General features: G+C 59.2%; 1 protein-coding gene and 14 non-coding genes across 15 annotated transcripts; all 15 read left to right on the top strand.

The window, feature by feature from the left end:
* The first annotated feature begins 241 nt into the window (after positions 1-241).
* LOC123574848 (small nucleolar RNA SNORD115) lies at positions 242-323 on the top strand. Its single transcript, XR_006700031.1, has one exon. It is a non-coding gene; the product is annotated as a small nucleolar RNA SNORD115 (small nucleolar RNA).
* A 1,804-nt stretch (positions 324-2,127) lies between these two features.
* Positions 2,128-2,209, top strand: LOC123574840 (small nucleolar RNA SNORD115). Its single transcript, XR_006700023.1, has one exon. It is a non-coding gene; the product is annotated as a small nucleolar RNA SNORD115 (small nucleolar RNA).
* Positions 2,210-3,439: 1,230 nt separating this feature from the next.
* LOC123574826 (small nucleolar RNA SNORD115) lies at positions 3,440-3,521 on the top strand. Its single transcript, XR_006700009.1, has one exon. It is a non-coding gene; the product is annotated as a small nucleolar RNA SNORD115 (small nucleolar RNA).
* Positions 3,522-5,360: 1,839 nt separating this feature from the next.
* On the top strand, positions 5,361-5,442 carry LOC123574845 (small nucleolar RNA SNORD115). Its single transcript, XR_006700028.1, has one exon. It is a non-coding gene; the product is annotated as a small nucleolar RNA SNORD115 (small nucleolar RNA).
* A 1,812-nt stretch (positions 5,443-7,254) lies between these two features.
* On the top strand, positions 7,255-7,336 carry LOC123574837 (small nucleolar RNA SNORD115). Its single transcript, XR_006700020.1, has one exon. It is a non-coding gene; the product is annotated as a small nucleolar RNA SNORD115 (small nucleolar RNA).
* A 1,785-nt stretch (positions 7,337-9,121) lies between these two features.
* Positions 9,122-9,203, top strand: LOC123574852 (small nucleolar RNA SNORD115). Its single transcript, XR_006700035.2, has one exon. It is a non-coding gene; the product is annotated as a small nucleolar RNA SNORD115 (small nucleolar RNA).
* A 1,823-nt stretch (positions 9,204-11,026) lies between these two features.
* On the top strand, positions 11,027-11,107 carry LOC123574865 (small nucleolar RNA SNORD115). The gene has a single exon (XR_006700048.1). It is a non-coding gene; the product is annotated as a small nucleolar RNA SNORD115 (small nucleolar RNA).
* Positions 11,108-12,767: 1,660 nt separating this feature from the next.
* On the top strand, positions 12,768-25,461 carry LOC141407355 (uncharacterized). The gene is made up of 16 exons (XM_073998431.1): positions 12,768-12,899; positions 13,065-13,311; positions 14,004-14,130; positions 14,525-14,568; positions 15,919-16,049; positions 16,432-16,475; positions 17,847-17,977; positions 18,359-18,401; positions 19,228-19,296; positions 19,746-19,867; positions 20,249-20,292; positions 21,637-21,765; positions 22,137-22,179; positions 23,450-23,571; positions 23,953-23,995; positions 25,340-25,461. Exons 1-5 carry the CDS (start codon positions 12,768-12,770, stop codon positions 16,002-16,004), a joined length of 636 nt encoding a protein of 211 aa, XP_073854532.1. The 3' UTR covers positions 16,005-16,049; positions 16,432-16,475; positions 17,847-17,977; positions 18,359-18,401; positions 19,228-19,296; positions 19,746-19,867; positions 20,249-20,292; positions 21,637-21,765; positions 22,137-22,179; positions 23,450-23,571; positions 23,953-23,995; positions 25,340-25,461.
* On the top strand, positions 12,941-13,022 carry LOC123574838 (small nucleolar RNA SNORD115). Its single transcript, XR_006700021.2, has one exon. It is a non-coding gene; the product is annotated as a small nucleolar RNA SNORD115 (small nucleolar RNA).
* LOC123574831 (small nucleolar RNA SNORD115) lies at positions 14,192-14,273 on the top strand. Its single transcript, XR_006700014.1, has one exon. It is a non-coding gene; the product is annotated as a small nucleolar RNA SNORD115 (small nucleolar RNA).
* Positions 16,106-16,187, top strand: LOC123574830 (small nucleolar RNA SNORD115). The gene has a single exon (XR_006700013.1). It is a non-coding gene; the product is annotated as a small nucleolar RNA SNORD115 (small nucleolar RNA).
* LOC123574878 (small nucleolar RNA SNORD115) lies at positions 18,033-18,113 on the top strand. Its single transcript, XR_006700061.1, has one exon. It is a non-coding gene; the product is annotated as a small nucleolar RNA SNORD115 (small nucleolar RNA).
* On the top strand, positions 19,923-20,003 carry LOC123574877 (small nucleolar RNA SNORD115). The gene has a single exon (XR_006700060.1). It is a non-coding gene; the product is annotated as a small nucleolar RNA SNORD115 (small nucleolar RNA).
* On the top strand, positions 21,822-21,902 carry LOC123574880 (small nucleolar RNA SNORD115). Its single transcript, XR_006700063.1, has one exon. It is a non-coding gene; the product is annotated as a small nucleolar RNA SNORD115 (small nucleolar RNA).
* LOC123574876 (small nucleolar RNA SNORD115) lies at positions 23,627-23,707 on the top strand. Its single transcript, XR_006700059.1, has one exon. It is a non-coding gene; the product is annotated as a small nucleolar RNA SNORD115 (small nucleolar RNA).
* Positions 25,462-25,486: the final 25 nt, after the last annotated feature.

The raw sequence follows: 25,486 nt of genomic DNA, 5'->3' as shown, positions 1-25,486 counted from the left end.
CTACTGCCTTCATGAGGTTCTGTTTGGACACCTGTCCTACTCCTGTCCCCCCAGATGGTGACCGCGGAGGAAGACTTGCGTTGGACCCAATGGCCCTGGGCCAGTGTCCATCAGCCAGGTGCCAGCCCCTGGTGCGCTGAAGCTCAGGCCCTTCCCAGCGCCCTGGCCTCCTGCACTGAGCTGTGGTGAGCTCATCCGGGTCCTGATGGATACATGCGTGGGGAGGGTTGTGCCCTGGATTGGGTCGATGATGAGAACCTTATATTTTCTTGAAGAGAGGTGATGACTTAAAAATCATGCTCAATAGGATTACGCTGAGGCCCAGCCTAGGTGAGAATTTTGGAAGAGGATGCTGGGATCCAGAGGCCCCCGACAGGGCCCCTGTATTTTGGGCTATAGACCTAGAAGCCCTGAAGGGCATCTGGAGGGAACCCAAGCCTGGCTCTGAGCTCCTCCATGAGGCAGTCCAAGCTCCCTGTGTGGGCATATGCTGGGGCTCTGGTTCCCTAGGGGCAGGGCATGTGGGTGGCTCCTCCCTGACCTGCATTCTCCCCTGTGTCTTTCAGTGAGCTCTTCCGCCCAGGCAGCGCCCTGGCATTGACTGGCATAGGTGAGTGGATCCTGCTGGGGTCATGGGCCATGAGCCAGGCTGGTGGGGTCACCAAGGGTCAGCCTTTGGGACAGGAGGGTTTCCTTAGGGAGCCGACCTGACCTGAATCCCCACTGAGGAGGGCTAGGTTCTCCAGGAGGGCGGCTTCCTTGGGAATCTGACCCAAGGAGGTTATCTTCTCTAAAGCCTTGCAGCGGTGATGGTGGTCCAGGCAGCAAAGGATTCCTTCAACCCCACCCAGGGCAGTGCCCAGCTGAGACTCAGTGGGCAGGTCTGGCCTTGAGGACTGCCCAGGCCACATGAGGGGGTCCATAGGAGCTCCAGGGCACCACAGGGGTCACACAGGAGCTCTCCTTCCCCAGAGACGGGTGAGCGATCGAGTCCATGGGGTCAGGCCTTTGGAGATTCAAGGAGTGGGCCCCACCTAGGACCCTGAATGGGACCGAGCCTTTGAGCAATGGGCCATCCCAGTGGTGCCTGTGAGCCTAGTGGGGGGCGATGCGGCTTCAAGGGGGTTGGGTCAAGGCTGAGCTCTGGCCGGTACTTGGTAGTGCTGCAGGCTGGCCCTGGGACTTGCTGGCTTTGGGCAAAAGGGCCAGCCTGCATCCTGCTGGTGGTCACCCATTCCCCATGGGCAACTAGCGGAAAGCTGGCATCCTTAGGTGGGAAGGCCCGCTGTCAAGGGTCCTGTCCTGGAAGTTTGCTTCCCAGGCTGCTTCTGATCCATGGACTCACCTCCAGGGTGGTGGGGTCTTGAGCCCGAGGAAAGGAGAAGATACCATGTGTTCCCCGATTGGCCGAATGTGGCTCGGCTCTGTGTTTGGGAGGTGTGTAGGGCATGGATGGGGACCCATCAGAGAACACATGTGGCCCGGGGTCACAGGTTGCGATTTCCCATGCACACTTGGAGAGAACGCTGGGTGGGTGCCCTCCACTCCCAGGCACAGGCTATGCAACTACCAGGTCTGCGGTGGCATGTGGCTTCCAGGTCAGCCCCCTTGGTGGGCCATGAGCAGGTTGGTTGCCCTGGCCTGTGCCCAGTGGTCTCGGAGTGGCCCAGGGGTCCTGTGGGGGAGCTGATGTGGGTAATGGAGGTGCTTGTGGGGCCTGCAATAGAGCGCAGCCCAGGTGTCTTGTGGGAGCTCGGTGACCCACCTGCCCTGACCTAGGGTGCGGTGATGGGGAGGGCCAAGGGTCCCCTGTGTCTGTAATGGGTCAGTGTTCCCATCACATGGGTCCATGGAGGGACAGCATGCATGAGCACCACCCACCACCATCCCCCTATGGAGGCGTGAGGCCATGTTTGGACACATGTCTTCCTGTCCCCCAGACGGTGAGCCTGGAGGAAGACTTGCCTTGGGTCTGCTGTCCCTGGGCCAGTGTCCATCAGCCAGGTGCCCAGTCCCCAGTGCGCTGAAGCTCGGCCCTCCCTGGCACTCTGGTCTCCTGCACTGAGCTGTGGTGAGCACATCCAGGTCCCGCTGGATGTTTGTGTCGGGAGTGGGGTGCCCTGGGTTGGGTCAATGATGAGAACCTTATATTTTCTTGAAGAGAGGTGATGACTTAAAAATCATGCTCAATAGGATTACGCTGAGGCCCAGCCTAGGTGAGAATTTTGGAAGAGGACACTGGGATCCCCAGCAGGAGGCATTTGGGGCTGGAGACCTGGAGGTCCCGAAGGTTATCTGCAGGGGCCCCAACCCTGTCTCTGCGCTCGTCTGTGAGGCAGCCCAGTTTCCCTGTGCGGGCTTGCTGTCAATGCTCTGGTTCCCTGAGGCGGGGCACATGGGTGACTCATCCCTGAAGTCCCATTCTCCCTTTGTGTCTTTCAGTGAGCTCTTCCGCCCAGGAGGACCCCTGGCCTTGAGTGGCATAGGTGAGTGGATCCTGCTGGGCTCATGGGCCATGGACTAGGCCACGTGGGATCACTGAGGGTCAGCCTTCAGGATGGGACGGATTCCTCAGGGAGCCAACCTGAATCCCCACTGGGGAGGGATTGGTTCTCCAGGAGGGCCGCCTCCTTGGGAATCTGACCCAAGGACACCTTCCCTGAAGCGCTGCAGGAGTGACATTGGTCTAGGCAGGAAGGGTTCCATTGGTCCCACACAGGGCAGCTCCCAGCTGAGACTGGGCACTAGGATCTGGCCTTGAGGACTGCCCAGGCCACATGAGGCTGGGTCCCAGGCTGCTATTTGCAGTGTGTGCTTGGAGAGGGAGCCTGGGTAGGCCCCCTCCCCGTGCAGGGGCAGGCTGTGCGTCTGCCAGGTCTGCAGCAGTGCCTGCCTTCAGGGCCAGCCTCCTTGGTGGGCCTGAGCTGGATAGTGGCCATGGTCCCACCCAGGGGTCATGATGCAGCCCTGGAATTGCAAGGGAGCCACCATGGGGAGTAGAAGTGCTCCAGGGGCCTGCATTAGGGCACAGCCTGGGCATCTTGCCCAAGCCCAGTGACCAGCCTGCCCTGTTTTCCAGGGTTCAGTGGCAGGGAAGACCAAGGGTCCCCCGCGTCCATGACCAACACTGTTTCACATGGATCCCATCACCTGGGTCCATGGAGGGAGAGCATGTGTGAGCTAGCACCCCCTGCCTCCTTTCCCGCATGGAGGCATGAGGTTCTGTTCAGACACTTTCCTCTGTCCCCCAGATGGTGACCCTGAAGGAGGACTTGCATTGGGCCCAATGGCCCAGGGCCAGTGTCTGTCAGCCAGGTGCCCAGCCCCTGGCGCACCGAAGTTTTGGCCCTTCCTGGCTCTCTGGTCTCTTGCACTGAGCTGTGGTGAGTCCATCTGGGTCCTGCTGGATGCATGTGTGGGGAGGGGGGTGCCCTGGGTTGGGTCAATGATGAGAACCTTATATTGTCCTGAAGAGAGGTGATGACTTAAAAATCATGCTCAATAGGATTACGCTGAGGCCCAGCCTAGGTGAGAATGTTGGAAGAGGATGCTGGGATCCTGAGATCCCTGGCAGAGCTACTATATTTTGGGATGGAGATCTGGCAACCCTGAAGGGCACCGGGGGGGCCCAACCCTGTCTCTGCGCTCCTCCGTGAGGCAGCCCAGGCTCCCTGTGCAGGCTTGCTGTTGGCACTGTGGTTCCCTGGGGTGGGACACGTTGGTGGCAGCTCCCTGAGCCCCATGCTCCCCTTGTGTCTTTCAGTGAGCTCTTCCAGGAGGGCCCCCTGGCATTGACTGGCATAGGTGAGTGGATCCAACTGGCATCATGGGCCATGGGCCAGGCTGCGTGGGGTCGCCAAGGGTCAGCCTTCGGGAAAGAAGGGTTTCCTTGGGGAGCCAACCTGAATCCCCACTGGGAAGAGATGGGTTCTCCAGGAGGGTGGCTTCCTGGGGAACAGGAACCAAGGGGGATGCCTTCCCTGAAGCCCTGCAGGGGTGACGGTGGTCCAGGCAGGAAAGGGTTCCTTCAGTTCCACCCACGGCAGCTCCCAGCTGAGTCTCGGGGCTTGCATCTGGACTGTCCTGACTATATGTGGGGGCCACAGGGGCTCTGGGGTGCCTTGGGGGTCACACAGGAGCTCTCTGTCCCTGGAGAAAGGTAAAGGTGGGTGATCAGGCCCATGGAGTTGAGCTGTGGAGATTCAAGTATCGCATCTGACACATGGCCCTGAATGGAACCCACCCTGTTGAGCAATGGGCCAACCCATGGGCCTCTTCGAGCCTGACAGGGGGCGGTGCTGTTTCACTGGGGTTAGATCGAGGCTAAGCTCTGGCTGGCACCTGGTGGTGCTGCAGTCCGGCCCTTGGACTCATGGGCTTTGGGCCAAGGGGGCAGCCTGTGTCCCACTGAAAGTCACCGCTTCCCTGTGGCTGGAAGTTATCCCTTCCCAGTGGGCTAGTGTCAGGAAGGGTGGCCTCCTGAAGTGGGAAGGCCCGCTATTGAGGGTCTGGTCCTGGAAATTTGCTGCCCATGCTGCTTCTGAATCCTGAAGACACCTCCAGTGTGGTGAGGTCCTAAGCCCGAGGAAAGGAGAAGACACTGTGCCCTCCGATTAGTTGAGTGCAGCCAGGCTGTGTGTTTGTGAGGTGTGAGGGCATGGATGGAGACTCACCAGAGAAAGCACATGGCCCTGGGACCCCAGGTTGTGATTTCCAGTACATGCTTGGATACGGCACGTGGGTGGGTGGATGCCCACCATGCACAGGGACTGGCTATGTGACTGCCAGCTCTGCAGCAGCATCAGGCATCCGGGCCAGTCTCCTTGGTTGACCATGAACTGTTGGTGGCCCTGGCCTGTGCCCGGTAGTCCTGGGATGACCCTGGTGTCATGCAGGGGAGCTGGCATGTGTAGTGGAGGCGCCTGTGTGGCCTGCAGTAGGATGCAGCCCTGGCTTGTAGCCTGAGCCCAGTGACCTACCTGTCCTGTCGTTTCAGGGTTCAGTGGTGGAGACAGCGTTGGGTGCCCTGCGTCTGTGACGGGCCAGTATTCCACATGGATCTCATCACATGGTCCATGGAAGGCGAGCATCCCTGAGCTGGCACACCCCACCTTCTGCCCACATGGAGGGGTGAGGTTGTGTTTGGACACCTGTCCTCTTCCTGTTCCTCGAGATGGTGACCCCGGATGAGGACTCGTGTTGGGCCCACTGTCCCCGGGCCAGGGTCCATCAGCCAGGTGCCTAGCCCCTGTTGCACTGAAGCTCTGGCCCTTCCTGTCACCTTGGTCTCCTGCATTGAGCTTGGGTGAGCCCATCGGGGTGCCACTGGATGCCTAAGCAGGGAGGGGGTGCCCTGGGTTGGGTCGATGATGAGAACTTTATATTGTTCTGAAGAGAGGTGATGACTTAAAAATCATGCTCAATAGGATTACGCTGAGGCCCAGCCTAGGTGAGAATTTTGGAAGAGGACACTAGAATCCTGAGGTCCCTGGCAGGGCCACTGTATTTTAGGCTGGAGACTTCGAGGCCCTAAAGGGCATCTCATGCAGGAGCCCAGCCCTGTCTGTGCTCCTCCATTAGGCACACCAGGCTTCCTGTGTGGGCTTGGTGTCTGTGCTCAGCTTCCCTGGGGGTGGGACAGGTTGGTGGCTCCTTCCTGAGCCCCATTATCCTCGGTGTCTTTCAGTGAGCTCTTCCGCCAAGCAGACCCCCTAGGATTGACCAGCATAGGTGAGTGGACATTGCTGGTGTCATGGGCCGTGAGCCAAGCGGTGGGCAGTCCCTGAGGGTCAGCCCTCAGGCCACCTGGGTTTCCTCAGGAGTCGACCTGAATCGACTGGGGATGTGTCCTCCAGCAGGGAGGCTTCCTTGGGAATTGGACACAAGGCAGAGGCCTTCTCTGAAGCCCTGCAGGGGTGGCAGTGGTTCAGGCAGGAAAGGGTTTTCTCAGCCCCATGCAGGGTAGTGCCCAGCTCAGACTTGGTGCTTGGGTCAGGCCTCTAAGATGGCCAGGACACATGAGGGGGGCAACAAGGGCTCTGGGGCACCACGGGCATCTCATGGGGACTCTCCAACCCTGGAGAGGGGTGGGCGATTCAGTCCGTGGAGTCGGGCCATGGAGATTCATAGACTGCAGCAAACCCATGACCCTCAATGGGACCGACCCTATAAGCAGTGGACCCTCCCAGTGGCATGTCTTTGAGCCATGTGAGAGGCGGCGCTGTTTCTCTGAGTTTGGGTCAAGACTAGCTGTGGCCAGTGCCTGATGGTGGTCCAGTCTGTCTCTGGGACTTGTGGGCTTTGGGCCAAGGCTGTAGCCCGTATCCCACTGGGGGTCACCCCTTCCTTGTGGGCGAGTGGCGGTAATGGTGGCCTCCTGAGGTGGGAAGGTCCACAGTGGAAGGACCTTTCCTGGAAATTTGCAGTCCAGGCTGCTTCTCAGCCATCAGGACAACTCCAGAGGTCAGGGTCTTAGGCCCAAAGAAAGGAGAAGACACCATATGTCTCCCGGTTGACTGAGTGTGGCCCCGCTCTGTGTGTGGGAGGTATTGTGTGGGGCGTGGATTGGGACCCACCAGAGAAAGCTTGTGGCCCTGGAGCCCCAGGCTGTGATTTCCAGTGGACCTTGAGGAAAGGAGGGTGGGCGCCCTCCATGCACAGGGCAGGCTGTGCAACTGCCAGGTAGGCAGCAGCCCGTGGTGTCCGGGCCAGCGTCCTTGGTTCGCCGTGAGCTGGTTGGTGTCCATGGCCCCTGCCCAGGTCCAGGTGCTACCCGGGGTTGTGCAGGGGAACTGGCGTGGGCAATGGAGGTGCTCGAGGGGCCTGCAGTAGGGCACAGCCCAGGTGTCTTGCCTGAACCCAGGAATCCACCTGCCCTGTCTTTCCATGGTTCAGTGGCTGGGAGGGCAAAGGGTCCCCCCCATCCATGACACATCAGTGTTTTCCATGGATCCTATCACATGGGTCCACAGAGAGAGAGCATGTGTGAGCTAGCACCCCCAACCCCCTTCCCCGTGTGGAGGCCCGAGCCCCTGGTTGGACACATGTCCTCCTCCTGTCCCCCCAGATGGTGACTGCAAAGGAAGACTTGCTTTGGGACCACTGGCCCCAGGCCAGTGTCCATCAGCCAGGTGTCCAGCCCTTGGTGCACTTAAGCTCAAGCCCTTCCTGATGCCCTGGTCTCCTGCCCTGAGCTGTGGTGAGCACATCTGGGTCCAGCTGGATGCACGTGTGGGAAGGAGGGTGCCCTGGGTTGGGTCAATGATGAGAACCTTAAATTGTCCTGAAGAGAGGTGATGACTTAAAAATCATGCTCAATAGGATTACGCTGAGGCCCAGCCTAGGTGAGAATTTTGGAAGAGGATGCTGAGATGCCAAGGTCCCTGGCAGGGCCGCTGTATTTTTGGGCTGGAGACCTGGAGTCCCTGAAGTTCATCTTGGGGTGCCCAGCCCTATCTCTGCACTCCTCCGTGAGGCAGCCCAGGTTCCCTGTGCGGCCTTGGTGTCGGCCCTCTAGTTCCCTGGGGTTGAGGCACACTGGAGGCTCCTCCTTCCTGAGCCCCTGTTCTCCCCTGTGTCTGTGTCTTTCAGTGAGCTCTTCTGCCCAGGGGGACCCCTGGCCTTAAGTGGGATAGGTAAGTGGATCCTGCTGGGGTCATGGACCATGAGCCAGGTCGCTTTGGGTCACTGAGGGTCACCCTTCAGGCCACGAGGGATTCCTCAGGGAGCCCATCTGAAACCCACCAGGGATGGATGGTTTCTTCAGGAGGACAGCTTCCTTAGTAATTGGTCCCAAGAAGGATGCCTTCCCTGAAGCCGTGCAGAGATGACGGAGGTCCAAACAGGAGAGGGTTCCTTCAACTCAACGCAGTGCGTGTTCTAGCTGAGACTCAGTGCACAAGTCAGGCCTGGAGGGCTTTCCAGGCCACATGAGGGGGTCCACAGGGTCACTGGGGGCAATGGGTGTTTTGCGGGAGCCCTCGGTCCCCGAGGCTTGCAAAGGGGCAGGGTGTGGGTGATCGGGCTTATGGAGTCAGTCCGTGAAGATTCAAGGACTGGGCCTAACCCATGGCCCTGATGGGACTGACCTGTGGAGCAATGGGCCATCCCAGTGGTGCCTCCTTGAGCCTGGTGGGGGCGGTGTGGCCCCAGTGGGTTTGGGTCAAGACTGAGCTCTGGCCTTCACCTGGTGGTGCTGCAGGCTGGCCCTGGGAATCGTGGGCTTTGGGCCAAGGGTGCAGCCTGCGTCCAGCTATAGGTCACCCCTCCCCGAAGTGGAGTGGCCAGAAGGATGGCAACTTGTGATGGAAAGCATGCTGTCAAGGGTCCTGTGCCGGCAATTTGCTGCCCAGGCTGCTTCTAAGTCATGGGGTCACCTCCAGGGTGGCGGGGTCTTGAGCCGAAGGAAAGGCAAGGACATCATGTGTCCCTGATTGATTGAGCATGGCCCAGCTCTGCGTTTGGAGGTATGTGGTGCATGAATGGGGACCCATCAGAGAAGGCACGTGGCCCTGGGGCTCCAGGATATGATTTCTGGTGTGAGCTTGTAGAGGGTGTCTGCTGTGGCACGTAGCATTCAGGTCAGCCTACTTGGTTTGCTGTGAGCTGGTTGGTGGTCCCGGCCCTGCCCAGTGGTCCCGTTGTGGCACAGAGTCATGTGGGGGAGCTGGTGTGGGCAGTGGAAGTGCTCCAGGAGCCTGCAATAGGGTGCATCCTGGACATCTTGCTCAAATCCTGTGACCCGCCTGCCCTGTCCTTTCAGGTTTCCGTGGCAAGGAGGGCCAAGGGTTCCCCGCGTTCTTGACCATCACTGTTTATAGGGATCCCATCTCTTGAGTCCATGGAGGGAGAGCGTGTGTTAGCCAGCACCCCCTGTCCACTTTTGTGCATGGAGGTGTGAGGCCATGTATCTACACCTGTCCTCCACCCCTCCAGATGGTGACCCCAGAGGAAGACATGCGTTGGGTCTGCTGGCCCCGGGCCAGTGTCTCTCAGCCAGGTGCTCAGCCCCTGGTGAGCTGAAGCTCAGGCCCTTCCTGGCGCCCTGGTCTCCTGCACTGAGCTGTGGTGAGCACATCTGGGTCCCTCTGGATACATGTGCAGGGAGGGGGTGTACTGGGTTGGGTCAATGATGAGAACCTTATATTGTCCTGAAGAGAGGTGATGACTTAAAAATCACGCTCAGTAGGATTACACTGAGGCCCAGCCTAGGGGAGAATTTTGGAAGAGGATGCTGGGATCCCGAGCTCCCTGGCATGGCCACTGTATTTTAGGCAGGAGACCTTGAGGCTCTGAATGGCATCTCTGAGAGGCCCAACCCTGTCTCTGCGCTCCTCCTTGAGGCAGCCCAGGTTCGCTGTGTGGGCTTGGGCTCCGGTTCCCTGAGCCCCCGTTCTCCCTTGTGTCTTTCCGTGAGCTCGTCTGGCTAGGTGGGGCCCCGAGGCATTGACTGGCATAGGTGAGTGGTCCTGCTGGGGTCATGGGTCATCAGCAGCGAGGGGTCACCGAGGGTCCGCCTTTGAGACAGGAGGGTTTCCATGGGCAGCCGACCTGAATCCGCACCATGGAGGGGTGGGTTGGTCCTCCAAGAGGGCTGCTTTTCTGGGAATCAGACCCAAGGAGGATGCCTTCCCTGCAGCCCTGTGGGGATGATGGTGGTCCAGGCAGGAAAGGGTTCCTTCAGTCTCACATAGGGGAGCTCCCAGCTGAGTCTCAGTGCACTGGTCTGGCCTTGACGACTGACCAGGCCACATGAGGGGGGCCACAGGGGCTTCAGGATGCCATGGGGTCACACAGGATCTCTCCATCCCCGGAGAAAGGTGGATTCGAGCTGCAGAGATTCAAGAATCACACACAAGTTATTGCCCTGAATAGGACCGACCCTGTTGTGCAATGTGCCATCCCAGGGCACCTCTTTGAGCCTGAAGGGGGCGGTGCTGTTTCCCTAGGTTTGGGTCAAGGCTGAGCTCTGGCCGGTGCCTGGTGGTGCTATTGTCCAGTCATGGGCTCGTTAGTTTTAGGCCAAGGGGTCAGCTCTGTGTCTAAAGGATCCCCTGTACTGGGGATCTCCCCTTTCCTGTGGCTAGAAGTCACCCCTTCCCCACTGGCAAGAGTCTCCCCATTGGCAAGTGTCGGAAAGGGTGGCCTCTTGAGGTGGAAGGCGTGCTGTCAAGGGTCTTGTCCCTAGAATATGCTGCCCATGCTGCTTCTGAGCCACGGGGTCACCTCCAGGGTAGCGGGTCTTGGGCCCAAGAAAAGGAGAAGTCACCATGTGTCCCCGATTAGCTGAGTGTGGTCCTGCTCTGTGTTTAGGAGGTGCGTGGGGCATGGATGGGGACCCACCAGAGAAAGCATGTGGCCCTGGGACCCCAGGTTGCGATTTCCATTTCATGCTGGGATAGGGCACCTGGGTGGGTGCCCACAGTGCACAAGGATAGGCTATGTGACTTGCAGGTCTGCAGCAGCATCTGGCACCCGGACCAGCCTCCTTGGTTGGCTGTGAGCTGAATGGTAGCCCTGGCCTGTGCCCAGTACATCCGGTATGACCCTGGGGTCCGGTAGGGGAGCCAGCATGGGCAGTGGAGGTGCTCATGGGACCTGCAGTAGGACACAGTCGGGGCTTCTTGCCCGAGCCCAGTGACCTGCCTATCCTGTCTTTCCAGGGTTCGGTGGCTGAGAGAGCATTGGGTGCCCTGAGTCCATGATGGGCCAGTGTTCCACGTGCATCCCATCACATGGGTCCATGGAGGGTGAGCATCCCCTCAGCCGACACACCCCACCTTCTGCCCCCAAGGAGGGGTGAGGTTGTGTTTGCACACCTGTCCTACTGTTTCCCCAGATGTTGAGCCCGGAGGAAGACTTTGCACTGGGCCCAATGGCCCCAGGTCAGCGTCCGTCAGCCAGGTGCTCAGCCTCTGGTGCACTGAAGATCAGGCCCTTCCTGGCACCTTGGTCTCCTGCACTGAGCTGTGGTGAGCACATCTGGATCCTGCTGGATGCATGTGCAGGGAGGGGGTTGCCCTGGGTTGGGTCGATGATGAGAACCTTATATTGTCTGAAGAGAGGTGATGACTTAAAAATCATGCTCAATAGGATTACGCTGAGGCCCAGTCTAGGTGAGGGTTTTGGAAGAGGATGCTGGGATCCGGAGGTCCCCAGGAGAGCCCCTATATTTTTGGCCGGAGACCTGGAGGGCGTGAAGGGCATCTTGGGGGTGCCCGACCCTGTCTCTGCGCTCCTCCATGAGGCAGCCTGGGCTCCCTGTGCGGGCTTGGTGTCGGCCCTCCAGTTCCCCAGGTTGAGGCACAGTGGAAGCTCGTTTCTGAGCCCCGTTCTCCCCTTGTGTCTTTCAGTGAGCTCTTCCACATGGGAGGGCCCCCTGGCATTCACTGGCATAGGTGAGTGGCTTGTATCATGGGCCTTGAGCCAGGCCGCGTGGGGTCGTCAAGGGTCAGCCTTTGGGAAAGAAGGGTTCCTCAGGGAGCCAACCTGAATCCCCACTGGGAAGAGATGGGTTCTCCAGGAGGGTGGCTTCCTGGGGAACAGGAACCAAGGGGGATGCCTTCCCTGAAGCTCTGCAGTGGTGACGGTGGTCCAGGCAGGAAAGGGTTCCTTCAGTTCCACCCACGGCAGCTCCCAGCTGAGTCTCAGTGCTTGCGTCTGGACTCGAGGACTGTCCTGGCCGTATGAGGGGGGCCACAGGAGCTCTGGGGTGCCATAGGGATCCCACAGGCGCTCTCTGTCCCTGGAGAAAGGTGGGTGATCGGGCCCATGGAGTTGAGCTGTTGAGATTCAAGGATTGCACCTGACACATGGCCCTGAATGGGACCCCCCCGTTAAGCAATGGGCCATCCCATGGGCCTCTTCAAGCCGGAAGGGCGTCGGTGCTGTTTCACTGGGTTTACGTCAAGGCTGAGCTCTGGCTGGCGCCTGGTGGTGCTGCAGTCCAGCCCTTGGACTCATGGGCTTTGGGCCAAGGGTGCAGCCCGCATCCCGCTGGAAGTCACCCCTTCCCTGTGGCTCGAAGTTATCCCTTCCCAGTGGGCTAATGTCGGGAAGGGTGGCCTCCTGGAGTGGGAAGGCCCGCTGTTGAGGGTCTGGTCCTGGAAATTTGCTGCCCATGCTGCTTCTGAGCCATGGAGTCACCAGTGTGGTGGGGTCCTGGGCCCGAGGAAAGGAGAAGACACTGTTCTCCCTGATTAGTCCGGTGTGGCCAGGCTGTGTGTTTGTGAGGTGTGAGGGCATGGATGGAGACTCACCAGAGAAAGCACATGGCCCTGGGACCCCAGGTTGTGATTTCCAGTACATGCTTGGATACAGCACGTGGGTGGGTGCCCACCATGCACAAGGACTGGCTATGTGACTGCCAGCTCTGCAGCAGCATCAGGCATCCGGGCCAGCCTATTTGGTTGACCATGAACTGGTTGGTGGCCCTGGCCTGTGCCCGGTAGTCCTGGAGTGACCCTGGTGTCATGCAGGGGAGCTGGCATGTGTAGTGGAGGTGTTTGTGTGGCCTGCAGTAGGATGCAGCCCTGGCTTGTAGCCTGAGCCCAGTGACCTACCTGTCCTGTCGTTTCAGGGTTCAGTGGTGGAGACAGCGTTGGGTGCCCTGCGTCTGTGACGGGCCAGTATTCCACATGGATCTCATCACATGGTCCATGGAAGGCGAGCATCCCTGAGCTGGCACACCCCACCTTCTGCCCACATGGAGGGGTGAGGTTGTGTTTGGACACCTGTCCTCTTCCTGTTCCTCGAGATGGTGACCCCGGATGAGGACTCGTGTTGGGCCCACTGTCCCCGGGCCAGGGTCCATCAGCCAGGTGCCTAGCCCCTGTTGCACTGAAGCTCTGGCCCTTCCTGTCACCTTGGTCTCTGCATTGAGCTTGGGTGAGCCCATCCAGGTGCCACTGGATGCCTAAGCAGGGAGGGGGTGCCCTGGGTTGGGTCGATGATGAGAACCTTATATTGTTCTGAAGAGAGGTGATGACTTTAAAATCATGCTCAATAGGATTACGCTGAGGCCCAGCCTAGATGAGAATTTTGGAAGAGGATGCTGGGATCCCTAGGTCCCCAACAGGGCCACTGTAGTTTGGGCTGGAGACCTGGAGTCCTTGAAGGGCACGTGGAGGGGGCCCAAACCTGTCTCTACGTTCCTCCGTGAAGCAGTCCAGGCTCTCTATTCAAGCTTCGTGTCAGTACTCCGATTCCCCTGGGCGGTGCATGTGAGGGGCTCATCCCTGAGCCCCTTTTCTCCCCTTGTGTCTTTCAGTGAACTCTTTCACCCAGGAGGACCCCTGGCCTCGAGCGGCATAGGTGAGTGGATCCTGCTAGGCTCATGGGCCATGGACCAGGCCACATGGGGTCCCTGAGGGTCATCCTTCAGGACAGGAGGGATCTGACCCAAGGAAGACACCTTCCCTGAAGCGCTGCAGGAGTGACATTGGTCCAGGCAAGAAAGGATTCCATTAGTCCCACGCAGGGCAGCTCCCAGCTGAGACTGGGCGCTAGGGTCTGGCCTTGAGGACTGCCCAGGCCACATGAGGGTGGCCCCAGGCTGTGATTTTCAGTGCGTGCTTGGAAAGGGAGTCTGTGCACCCTCCCCATGCAGGGGCAGGCTGTGCGTCTGCCAGGTCTACAGTGGCGCCTAGCTTCAGAGCAAGCCTCCTTGGTTTGCCTGAGCTGGTTGGTGATCCTGGCTCCTACCCAGGGGTCACAGTGCAGCCCAGGAAGTGCAGGGAAGCTGGCTTGGACAGTGGAGGTGCTCCAGGGGCCTGCAGTAGGGCACAGCCTGGGCATCTTGCTTGAGCCTAGTTACTCGGCTGTCCTGTCCTTCCAGGGTTCAGTGGTGGGTACAAGGGTTCCCCGGGTCCATAACTGTCCCTATTTCACATGGATCCCATCACGTGAGTCCATGAAAGTAGAGCATGTGTAGCCAGCAGCCCCTCCCTGCTTTCTTGCATGGAATCTTAAGACCCTGTTTGGACACCTTTCCCCTGTCCCTCCAGATGGTGAGCACAGAGGAAGAATTGCCTTGAGCCCTTTGGCCCTGGACCAGTGTCTGTCAATCACGTGCTCAGACTCCCGTGTGCTAAATCTTAGGTCCTTCCTGTCATCCTGGTCTCCTGCACTGAGGTATGGTGAGCCCATCCGGGTCCCTCTGGATATGTGAGTGGGGATGGGGGTGTCCTGGGTTGGGTCGATGATGAGAACCTTATATTGTCCTGAAGAGAGGTGATGACTTAAAAATCATGCTCAATAGGATTACGCTGAGGCCCAACTTAGGTGAGAATTTTGAAAGAGGATGCTGGGAATCACAAGGTCCCTGGCAGGACCACTGTATTTTAGGCTGGAGACCTCAGGGCCCTGAAGGGCATCTCATGGAGGGGTGCCCAACCCTGTCTGTGCTCCTTCATTAGGCATTCCAGGCTTCCTGTGTGGGCTTGGTGTCCGCGCTAAGCTTCCCCGGGCGGGGGTGGGACACATTGGCGGCTCCTTCCTGAGTCAGATTCTTCTCGGTGTCTTTCAGTGAGCTCTTCCCACCAGCAGACCCCCTGGGATTGACTGGCATAGGTGAGTGGATATGCTCGTGTCATGGGCCATTAGCCAAGCAGCATGGGGTCCCCGAGGGTCAGCCCTCAGGCCACCTGGGTTTCCTCAGGAGCTGATCTGAATCCCGACTGGGGATGTGTTCTCCAGAAGGGAGGCTTCCTTGGGAAGTGGACACAAGGCAGAGGCCTTCTCTGAAGCTCTGCAGGGGTGGCAGTGGTCCAGGCAGGAAAGGGTTTCCTCAGCCCCACCCAGGGCAGTGGAGCTGGGCAGTGCCCAGCTCAGCCTTGGTGCTCGGGTCAGGCCTCTAGGATGGCCAAGCCACATGACAGGGCCACAAGGGCTCTGGGGCACCATGGGCATCTCACAGGGGCTCTCCAACCCCAGAGAAGGGTGGGCAATTTGGCCCGTTGGGTCGGGCCGTGGAGATTCGAGGATTGCACCAAACCCATGACCCTCAATGGGACCGACCCTGTTAAGCAATGGGCCCTCCCAGTAACACCTCTTTGAGCCATGTGGGGGTGGCGCTGTTTCTCTGAGGTAGGGTCCAGACTAGCTCTGGCCAGTCGCTGATGGTGGTGCAATCCAGCCATGAGACTTGTGGGCTTTGGGCCAAGGGTGCAGCCCGTGTCCCGCTGGAGGGTCACCCTTTCCTTATGGGTGAGTGGCGGGGAGGGTATCCTCCTGAGGTGGGAAAGCCTGCTGTGGAAGGAACTTTCCTGGAAATTTGCACTCCAGGCTGCTTCTGAGCCATGAGGTCATCTCCAGGGTGGCGGTGTCTTGGGCCCAAGGAAAGGAGAAGACACCATATGTCTCCCGGTTGACTGAGTGTGGCCCCGCTCTGTGTGTGGGAGGTGTTGTGTGGGGCATGGATTGGGACCCACCAGAGAAAGCTTGTGGCCCTGAAGCCCCAGGCTGCGATTTCCAGTGCACCTTGAGGAGAGGCCTGGGTGCTTGCCCTCCATGCACAGGGCAGGCTGTGCAACTTCCGGGTTGGCAGTGGCGCATGGCGTCCGGGCCAGCATCCTGGGTTTGCTGTGAGCTGGTTGGTGTCCCTGGCCCCTGCCCAGGGGTCCCGGTGCCGCCCGGGGTCATGAGGAAAGCCAGCATGGGCGAGGGAGGTGCTTGAGAGGCCTGCAGTAGGGCACAGCCCGGGTGTCTTGCCCAAGCCCAGGAACCTGTCGGCCCTGTCCTTCCATGGTTCAGTGGTTGGGGGGCAAAGGGTCCCCCACGTCTGAGACACATCAGTGTTTCACATGGATCTCATCACATGGGTCCACAGAGAGAGAGCAAGTGTGAGCTGGCATCCTCCACCCCCTTCCCTGTCTGGAGGCCTGAGCCCCTGGTTGGACACATGTCCTCCCGTCCCCCCAGGTGGTGACCCCAGAGGAAGACTTGCCTTTGGGTCGCTGGCCCCAGGCCGGTGGTCATCATCCAGGTGCCCAACTTTGGTGCACTAAAGCTCAGGCCCTTCCTGGCACCCTGGTCTCCTGCACTGAGCTGTGGTGAGCACATCTGGGTCCCATTGGATGCGTGTGTGGGGAAGGGGGTGCCCTGGGTTGGGTCGATGATGAGAACCTTATATTGTCCTGAAGAGAGGTGATGACTTAAAAATCATGCTCAATAGGATTACGCTGAGGCCCAGCCTAGGGGAGAATTTTGGAAGAGGACGCTGGGATCCCATGGTCCCAGCAGGGCCACGGTATTTTGGACTGGAGACCTGGAGGCCCTGAAGGGCATCTCAGGAATGCCCAACCCTGTCTCTGCACTCGTCCTTGAGGCAGCCCCAGCTCCCTGTGTGGGCTTGGTGTCGGCCCTTCAGTTCCCCATGGGCGGCGCATATTGGAGGCTCCTTCCTGAGCCCCGGTTCTCCCGTGTGTCTTTCAGTGAACTCTTCTGTCCACACGAGCCCCTGGCCTTGAGTGGGATAGGTAAGTGGATCCTGCTGGGGCCATGGGCCATGAGCCAGGCAGCTTTGGGTCACTGAGGGTCACCCTTCAGGCCAAGAGGGATTCCTCAGGGACCCAACCTGAAACCACCAGGGATGGATGGTTTCTCCAGAGGGCAGCTTCCTTGGACATCTGTCCCTAGAAGGACGCATTCCTTGGAGCTATGCAGAAATGATGGCGGTCCAGGCAGGAAAGGGTTCCTTCAACCCAACACAGTGCATGTCCTAGCTGAGACTCATTGCATGAGTCAGGCCTGAAGGACTTCCCAGGCCACATGAGGGGGTCTGCAGTATCTGCGGGGGCCACAGGTGTTATGCGGGAGCTCTTGGTGCCCGAGGCTTGTGGAGGGGTAGGGTGAGGGTGATCAGGCTTATGGAGTTGGGCTGTGAAGATTCAAGGATTGGTCCCAACCCATGGCCCAGAATGGACCGACATTGTTGAGCAAGTGGCCATCCCAGCAGTGCCTCCTTGAGCCTGGTTGGGGCAGTGTGGCCTCAGTGGGGTTGGGTCAAGGCTGACCTCTTGCCTTCACCTGGTGGTGCTGCAGACTGGCCCTGGGAATCGTGGGCTTTGGGCCAAGAGTGCAGCCCGCAGCCCGCTAAAGGTCACCCCTCGTTGAAGTGGAGTGGCCAGAAGAGTGGGATCGTGTTGGGGAAGTCCCACTGTAAAGGGTCCTGTCCTGGCAATTTGCTGCCCTGGATGCTTCTGAGACATGGGGTCACCGCCAGGGTGGCATGTTTTTGAGCCGAAAGAAAGGAGAGGACATCATGTGTCCCCTGATTGGCCGAGTGTGGCCTGGCTCTGTATTTGGGAGGCGTGTGGTACATGAATGGGGACCCACCAGAGAAGACACATGGCCCTTGGGACCCAGGATGTGATTTCCTGTGTGAGCTTGTAGAGGTCACCTGGATGGGTGCATTCCATGCCCAGGGGCAGGCTGTGTGAGTGCCACATCTGCAGTGGCACATGGCATCCAGGCCAGCCTCCTTGGTTTGCCATGAGCTGGTTGGCCCTGACCCAGGCCCAGTGGTCCTGGTGCGGCCCTGGGGTCATGTGGGGGAACCGATGTCGGCAGGGGAAGTGCTCTCTGGGCCTGCCGTAGGGTGTGGCCCATGGTAGGGTGCGGCCCGGGGGTTCTGGTCTGAGCACAGTGACCCACCTGCCCTGTCCTTCCAGGGTTCGGCGATGGGGAGGGTCAAGGGTCCCCTGCGTTCATGATGAGTCCGTGTTCCCCACAGATCTCATCACATGGGTCCATGGAGGGCAAGGATAGGTGAGCTGGCACCCCCTGCACACTTCTCTGTGTGGAGTGGTGAGGCCATTTGGACCCATGTCTTCCACCTGTCCCCTCAGATGGTGAGCCCCGAGGAAGAATTGCTTTGGGCCTCCTTGCCCCAGGCCAGTGTCCATCAGCCAGGTGCCCAGCCCCCGGTGCACTGACGCTCAGACCCTCCTGGTGTCCCAGTCTCCTGCACTGAGCTGTGGTGAGCCCATCTGGGTTCCTGTGATGACTTTGCAGGGAGGGGTTTGCCCTGGGTTGGGTCGATGATGAGAACCTTATATTGTCTGAAGAGAGGTGATGACATAAAAATCATGCTCAATAGGATTACGCTGAGGCCCAGCCTGGGTGAGAATATGGGAGGAGGATTCTGGGAATTACAAGTTCCCCGGCAGGAGCACTGTATTTTGGGCTGGAGACCTGGAGGCTCTGAGGGCATCTGGAGGGTGCCCAACCCTGTCTCTGCGTTCCACCGTGAGGCAGCCCAGGCTCACTATGTGGGCTTGGTGTCAGCCCTCCCATTACCTGGGGGCAGGGTACTTTGGTGGCTCCTTCCTGAGCTCCCATTCTCCCCTGTGTCTTTCAGTGAGCTCTTCTGCCCAGCAGACTCTTGGCATTGACCAGCATAGGTGAGTGGATCCTGGCGGCATCATGGGTGATGAGTCAGGCTGCGTGTGGGGTTACCAAGTATTAGCCTTCAGGCAGGAAGGTTTCCTCAGGGAGTTGACCTGTATTTTCACTGTGGCGAGATGGGTTTGTCCTCTAGGAAGGCAGCTTCCTGGGGGATCAGACCCAAGACGATGCCTTCCCTGAAGCCCTGCAGGGGTGACAGTGGTCCAGTCTGGAAAGGGTTCCTTCAGTCTCATGCAGGGCAGCTCCCAGCTGACACTTCCTGTGCAAGTCTTTCCTTGAAGACTGCCCAAGACAAATGAGCGGGACAGCAGAGGCTCTGGGGTGGCACAGGGATCACACGGGGACTCTCCCTCCCCAGAGAGGGGTGGGCAATCAGGCCCATGGGGTCAGGTTGTGGAGACTGAAGGATCACACCCCACTCATGGCACTAAATGCGAATGACCCTGTTGAGCAATGGGCCACCCCAGTGGCGCCTCCATGAGCCTGGTGGGTGGCGACTCGGCTTCAACTGGTTGGGTCAAGGCTGAGCCATGCTGGTGCTTCATGGTGCTCCGGGCTGGCCCTGGGATTATGGGCTTTGGGTCAAAGGTGCAGCCCACCTGCTGCTGGGGGTCACCCTTTCTTCGAGGTCAATCCTGGGAAGCGTTGCGTCCCCAGGTTGGAAGGCCCCCTCATGAGGGACCTGTCCCAGGAATTTGTTGCCCAGACTGCTTCTGAGCCATGGGGTCACCTCCAGGGTGGTAGGGTCTTGGGCCCAAGGAAAGGAGGGGGCACCATGTGGCTCCTGATTGGCCAAGTGTGGTCCAGCTCTGTGTTTGACAGGGGTCTGGGATGTGGATGAGGACCCAGCAGAGAAAGCATGTGGCCCTGGGCCCCAGGCTGCGATTGCTGGTGCGTGCTTGGAGAGGGAGCCTGGGTGGGTGTCCTCCCTGTACTGGGGCAGGCTGTGGGACTGCCAGGTCAGCGGCAGTGCCTGGCATCCGGGCCAGCCTCCTTGGTTGGCCGTGAGCTGGTTGGTGACCTTGGACCCTGCCTAGGGGTTCTGTTGTGGTCCAGAGTCATGCAGTGGAGCCACCATAAGCAGTGGAGGTGCTGCGGGGGCTGCTGTATGGCACAGCCTGGGCATCTTGCCTGAACCCAGTCTCTCCCCTCCTCTGTCCTTTGAGGGTTTGGTGGCAGAGAGGGCCAAGGGTTCCCTGGGTGCATGACTGTCATTATTTCATATAGATCCCATCACATGGGTCCATGGAGGGAGAGCATGTGAGCCCCAGCACCCCCTCCTCACTTTCCCGCACAGAGGCATGAAGCCCCATTTCGACATCTGTCCCCTGTCCCTCCAGATGGTGACCCCAGAGGAAGACTTGCGTTGTGCCCACTGGACCCAGGCCAGTGGCCAGTAGCCAAACCTCTGTTGAGCTGAAGCTCAGGCCCTCCTGGGTCCTGGTCTCCTGCATTGAGCTTGGTGAGCACATCTTGGTCCTGCTGGATAGGTGTGTGGGGAGGGGGTGCCCTGGGTTGGGTCGATGATGAGAACCTTATATTGTCTGAAGAGAGGTGATGACATAAAAATCATGCTCAATAGGATTACGCTGAGGCCCAGCCTGGGTGAGAATTTTGGAAGAGGATGCTGGGAAACATGAGTTCCCTGTGAGGTCCACTGTATTTTGGGCTGGAGACCTGGAGGCTCTGAGGGCATCTAGAGGGTGCCCAACCCTGTCTCTGCGCTCCTCCGTGAAGCAGCCCAGGCTAACCACATGGGCTTAGTGTCAGCCCTCCCCTTACCTGGGGGCAGGGTACTTTGGTGGCTCCTTCCTGAGCTCCCATTCTCCCCTGTGTCTTTCAGTGAGCTCTTCTGCCCAGCAGACGCCCTGGCAGTGACCAGCATAGGTGAGTGGGTCCTGGTGGCATCATGGGTGATGAGTCAGGCTGCGTGGGGTCACCAAGTATTAGCCTTCAGGCAGGAGGCTTTCCTCGGGGAGTCGACCTGAATTTCCACTGTGGAGAGATGGGTTTGTCCTCCAGGAGGGTGGCTTTCTGGGGAATCAGACCCAAGACGATGCCTTCCCTGAAGCCCTGCAGGGGTGACAGTGGTCCAGTCTGGAAAGGGTTCCTTCAGTCTCATGCAGGGCATCTCCCAGCTGACACTTCATGTGCAAGTCTTTCCTTGAAGACTGCCCAAGACAAATGAGCAGGACAGCAGAGGCTCTGGGGTGGCACAGGGATCACATGGGGACTCTCCCTCCCCAGAGAGGGGTGGGCAATCAGGCCCATGGGGTCAGGTTGTGGAGATTGAAGGATCACGCCCCACTCATGGCACTAAATGCGAATGACCCTGTTGAGCAATGGGCCACCCCAGTGGCGCTTCCATGAGCCTGGTGGGTGGCGACTCGGCTTCAACTGGTTGGGTCAAGGCTGAGCCATGGCTGGTGCTTTGTCGTGCTGTAGTCCAACCCTGGGACTCATGGGCTTTGGGTCAAGGATGCAGCCCGCCTGCTGCTGGGGGTCACCCCTTATTCGAGGTCATTGGTGGGAACGGTCATGTCCCCAGGTTGGAAGGCCCCCTCATGAGGGACCTGTCCTGGGACTTTGTGGCCCAGGCTGCTCCTGAGCCATGGGGTCACCTCCAGGATGGTGGGGTCTTGGGACCAAGGAAAGGAGAGGGCACTATGTAGCTCCTGATTGGCCAAGTGTGGCCCAGCTCTGTGTTTGACAGGGGTCTGGGGTGTGTGTCAGGACCCCCCAGAGAAAGCACGTGGTGCTTGACCCCAGGCTGCGATTGCTGGTGCGTGCTTGGAGAGGGCGCCTGAGTTGGTGTCCTCCCTGTACAGGGGCAGGCTGTGGGACTGCCAGGTCGACAGCAGTGCCTGGCATCCAGGCCAGCCTCCTTACTTGGCCGTAAGCTGGTTGATGACCTTGGAACCTGCCCAGGGGTTCTGTTGTGGTCCAGAGTCGTGTAGTGGAGCCAGCATGGGCAGTGGAGGTGTCACAGGGGCTGCTGTATGGCACAGCCTGGGCATCTTGCCTGAACCCAGTGACTCGCCTACCCTGTCCTTTGAGAGTTTGGTGGCAGAGAGGGCCAAGGGTTCCCTGGGTCCATGATTGTCGTTATTTCATATAGATCCCATCACATGGGTCCATGGAGGGAGAGCATGTGTGAGCCAGCACACCTTCCTCCCTTTCCCAAACAGAGGCGTGAAGCCCTGTTTGGACACCTATCCCCTGTCCCTCCAGATGGTGACCCCAGAGGAAGACTTGCATTGTGCCCGCTGGCCCCGGGCCAGCGGCCGTGAGCCAGTTGCCCAACCCCTGTTGCGCTGAAGCTCAGGCCCTCCTGGGCCCTGGTCTCCTGCATTGAGCTTGGTGAGCACATCTGGGTCCTGCTGGATACGTGTGTGGGTAGGCGGGTGCCCTGGGTTGGGTCGATGATGAGAACCTTTTATTGTCTGAAGAGAGGTGATGACATAAAAATCATGCTCAATAGGATTACGCTGAGGCCCAGCCTAGGGGAGAATTTTGGAAGAGGACGCTGGGAAACATGAGTTCCCCGTGAGATCCACTGTATTTTGGGCTGCAGACCTGGAGGCTCTGAGGGCATCTGGAGGGTGCCCAACCCTGTCTCTGCACTCCTCCGTGAGGCAGCCCAGGCTCACTATGTGAGCACTCCTGTTACCCAGCTGCGGGGCACTTTGGTGGCTCCTTCCTGAGCTCCCATTCTCCCCTGTGTCTTTCAGTGAGCTCTTCTGCCCAGCAGACTCTTGGCATTGACCAGCATAGGTGAGTGGATCCTGGTGGCATCATGGGTGATGAGTCAGGCTGCGTGTGGGGTTACCAAGTATTAGCCTTCAGGCAGGAGGGTTTCCTCAGGGAGTTGACCTGAATTTCCACTGTGGAGAGATGGGTTTGTCCTCTAGGAAGGCAGCTTCCTGGGGGATCAGACCCAAGACGATGCCTTCCCTGAGCCCTGCAGGGGTGATAGTGGTCCAGTCTGGAAAGGGTTCCTTTAGCCTCAGGCAGGGCAGCTCCCAGCTGACACATGGTGTGTGAATCTGTCCCTTCCCCAGAGAGGGGTGGGCAGTTGGGCCCATGGGGTCAGGCTGTGGAAATTCAAGGATCACACCCCACTCATGGCCCTCAATGCGAATGACCCTGTTGAGCAATGGGCGACCCCAGTGGCGCTTCCTGGAACCTGGTGAGTGGCAGCTTGGCTTCAACTGGTTGGGTCAAAGCTGAGCCATGGCTGGTGCTTCATGGTGCTCCAGGCTGGCCCTGGGATCATGGGCTTTGGGTCAAGGGTGCAGCCCGCCTGCTGCTGGGGGTCACCCTTTCCTCGAGGTCAATGGTGGGATGGGTTGCGTCCAGAGGTTTGAAGGCCCCCTCATAAGGGACCTGTCCCAGGAATTTGTTGCCCAGGCTGCTTCTGAGCCATGGGGTCACCTCCAGGGTGGCAGGGTCTTGGGCCCAAGGAAAGGAGGGGGCACCATGTGGCTCCTGATTGGCCAAGTGTGGTCCAGCTCTGTGTTTGACAGGGGTCTGGGATGTAGATGAGGACCCAGCAGAGAAAGCATGTGGCCCTGGGCCCCAGGCTGCGATTTCTGGTGCGTGCTTGGAGAGGGAGCCTGGGTGGGTGTCCTCCCTGTACTGGGGCAGGCTGTGGGACTGCCAGGTCAGCGGCAGTGCCTGGCATCCGGGCCAGCCTCCTTGGTTGGCCTTGAGCTGGTTGGTGACCTTGGACCCTGCCCAGGGGTTCTGTTGTGGTCCAGAGTCATGCAGTGGAGCCACCATAAGCAGTGGAGGTGCTGCAGGGGCTGCTGTATGGCACAGCCTGGGCATCTTGCCTGAACCCAGTCTCTCGCCTCCTCTGTCCTTTGAGGGTTTGGTGGCAGAGAGGGCCAAGGGTTCCCTGGGTCCATGACTCTCATTATTTCATATAGATTCCATCACATGGGTCCATGGAGGGAGAGCATGTGAGCCCCAGCACCCCCTCCTCACTTTCCCGCACAGAGGCATGAAGCCCCATTTCGACATCTGTCCCCTGTCCCTCCAGATGGTGACCCCAGAGGAAGACTTGCGTTGTGCCCACTGGACCCAGGCCAGTGGCCAGTTGCCAAACCCCTGTTGAGCTGAAGTTCAGGCCCTCCTGGGTCCTGGTCTCCTGCATTGAGCTTGGTGAGCACATCTTGGTCCTTCTGGATAGGTGTGTGGGGAGGGGGTGCCCTGGGTTGGGTCGATGATGAGAACCTTATATTGTCTGAAGAGAGGTGATGACATAAAAATCATGCTCAATAGGATTACGCTGAGGCCCAGCCTGGGTGAGAATTTTGGAAGAGGATGCTGGGAAACATGAGTTCCCTGTGAGGTCCTCTGTATTTTGGGCTGGAGACCTGGAGGCTCTGAGGGCATCTAGAGGGTGCCCAACCCTGTCTCTGCGCTCCTCCGTGAAGCAGCCCAGGCTAACCACGTGGGCTTGGTGTCAGCCATCCCCTTACCTGGGGGCAGGGTACTTTGGTGGCTCCTTCCTAAGCCCCCATTCTCCCCTATGTCTTTCAGTGAGCCCCTCTGCCCAGCAGACCCCCTGCAGTGACCAGCATAGGTGAGTGGGTCCTGGTGGCATCATGGGTGATGAGTCAGGCTGCGTGGGGTCACCAAGTATTAGCCTTCAGGCAGGAGGTTTTCCTCGGGGAGTCGACCTGAATTTCCGCTGTGGAGAGATGGGTTTGTCCTCCAGGAGGGTGGCTTCCTGGGGAATCAGACCCAAGACGATGCCTTCCCTGAAGCCCTGCAGGGGTGACAGTGGTCCAGTCTGGAAAGGGTTCCTTCAGTCTCATGCAGGGCAGCTCCCAGCTGACACTTGGTGTGCAAGTCTTTCCTCAAAGACTGCCCAAGACAAATGAGCAGGACAGCAGAGGCTCTGGGGTGGCACAGGGATCACACGGGGACTCTCCCTCCCCAGAGAGGGGTGGGCAATCAGGCCCATGGGGTCAGGTTGTGGAGATTCAAGGATCACACCCCACTCATGGCACTAAATGCGAATGACCCTGTTGAGCAATGGGCCACACCAGTGGCGCCTCCATGAGCCTGGTGCGTGGCTACTCGGCTTCAACTGGTTGGGTCAAGGCTGAGCCATGGCTGGTGCTTTGTCGTGCTGTAGGCCGACCCTGGGACTCATGGGCTTTGGGTCAAGGATGCAGCCCGCCTGCTGCTGGGGATCACCCCTTATTCGAGGTCATTGGTGGGAAGGGTCACGTCCCCAGATTGGAAAGCCCCCTCATGAGGGACAGGTCCTGGGAATTTGTGGCCCAGGCTGTTCCTGAGCCATGAGGTCACCTCCAGGATGGTGGGGTCTTGGGCCCAAGGAAAGCAGAGGGCACTGTGTAGCTCCTGATTGGCCAAGTGTGGCCCAGCTCTGTGTTTGACAGGGGTCTGGGGTGTGTGTGAGGACCCCCCAGAGAAAGCACGTGGCGCTTGACCCCAGGCTGCGATTGCTGGTGCGTGCTTGGAGAGGGAGCCTGGATGGGTGTCCTCCCTGTACTGGGGCAGGCTGTGGGACTGCCAGGTCAGCGGCAGTGCCTGGCATCCGGGCCAGCCTCCTTAGTTGGCCGTGAGCTGGTTGGTGACCTTGGACCCTGCCCAGGGCTTCTGTTGTGGTCCAGAGTCATGCAGTGGAGCCACCATAAGCAGTGGAGGTGCTGCAGGGGCTGCTGTATGGCACAGCCTGGGCATCTTGCCTGAACCCAGTCTCTCGCCTCCTCTGTCCTTTGAGGGTTTGGTGGCAGAGAGGGCCAAGGGTTCCCTGGGTCCATGACTCTCATTATTTCATATAGATTCCATCACATGGGTCCATGGAGGGAGAGCATGTGAGCCCCAGCACCCCCTCCTCACTTTCCCGCACAGAGGCATGAAGCCCCATTTCGACATCTGTCCCCTGTCCCTCCAGATGGTGACCCCAGAGGAAGACTTGCGTTGTGCCCACTGGACCCAGGCCAGTGGCCAGTTGCCAAACCCCTGTTGAGCTGAAGTTCAGGCCCTCCTCGGTCCTGGTCTCCTGCATTGAGCTTGGTGAGCACATCTTGGTCCTTCTGGA

Source organism: Macaca fascicularis, chromosome 7 (genome assembly GCF_037993035.2).
Source record: "Macaca fascicularis isolate 582-1 chromosome 7, T2T-MFA8v1.1".
Taxonomy (NCBI): domain Eukaryota; kingdom Metazoa; phylum Chordata; class Mammalia; order Primates; family Cercopithecidae; genus Macaca; species Macaca fascicularis.
This window is presented reverse-complemented; position numbering and strand designations above follow the sequence as displayed.

Bases quoted from the DNA above. Each gene is read 5' to 3' on its own strand.
- LOC141407355 (XM_073998431.1), top strand. From the start codon at position 12,768: ATGAGGACTCGTGTTGGGCCCACTGTCCCCGGGCCAGGGTCCATCAGC. The intron at 13,312-14,003 runs GTGAGTGGATCC...CTGTCCCTCCAG, and splicing joins CCTGGCCTCGAGCGGCATAG to ATGGTGAGCACAGAGGAAGA. The intron at 14,131-14,524 runs GTATGGTGAGCC...GGTGTCTTTCAG, and splicing joins TCCTGGTCTCCTGCACTGAG to TGAGCTCTTCCCACCAGCAG.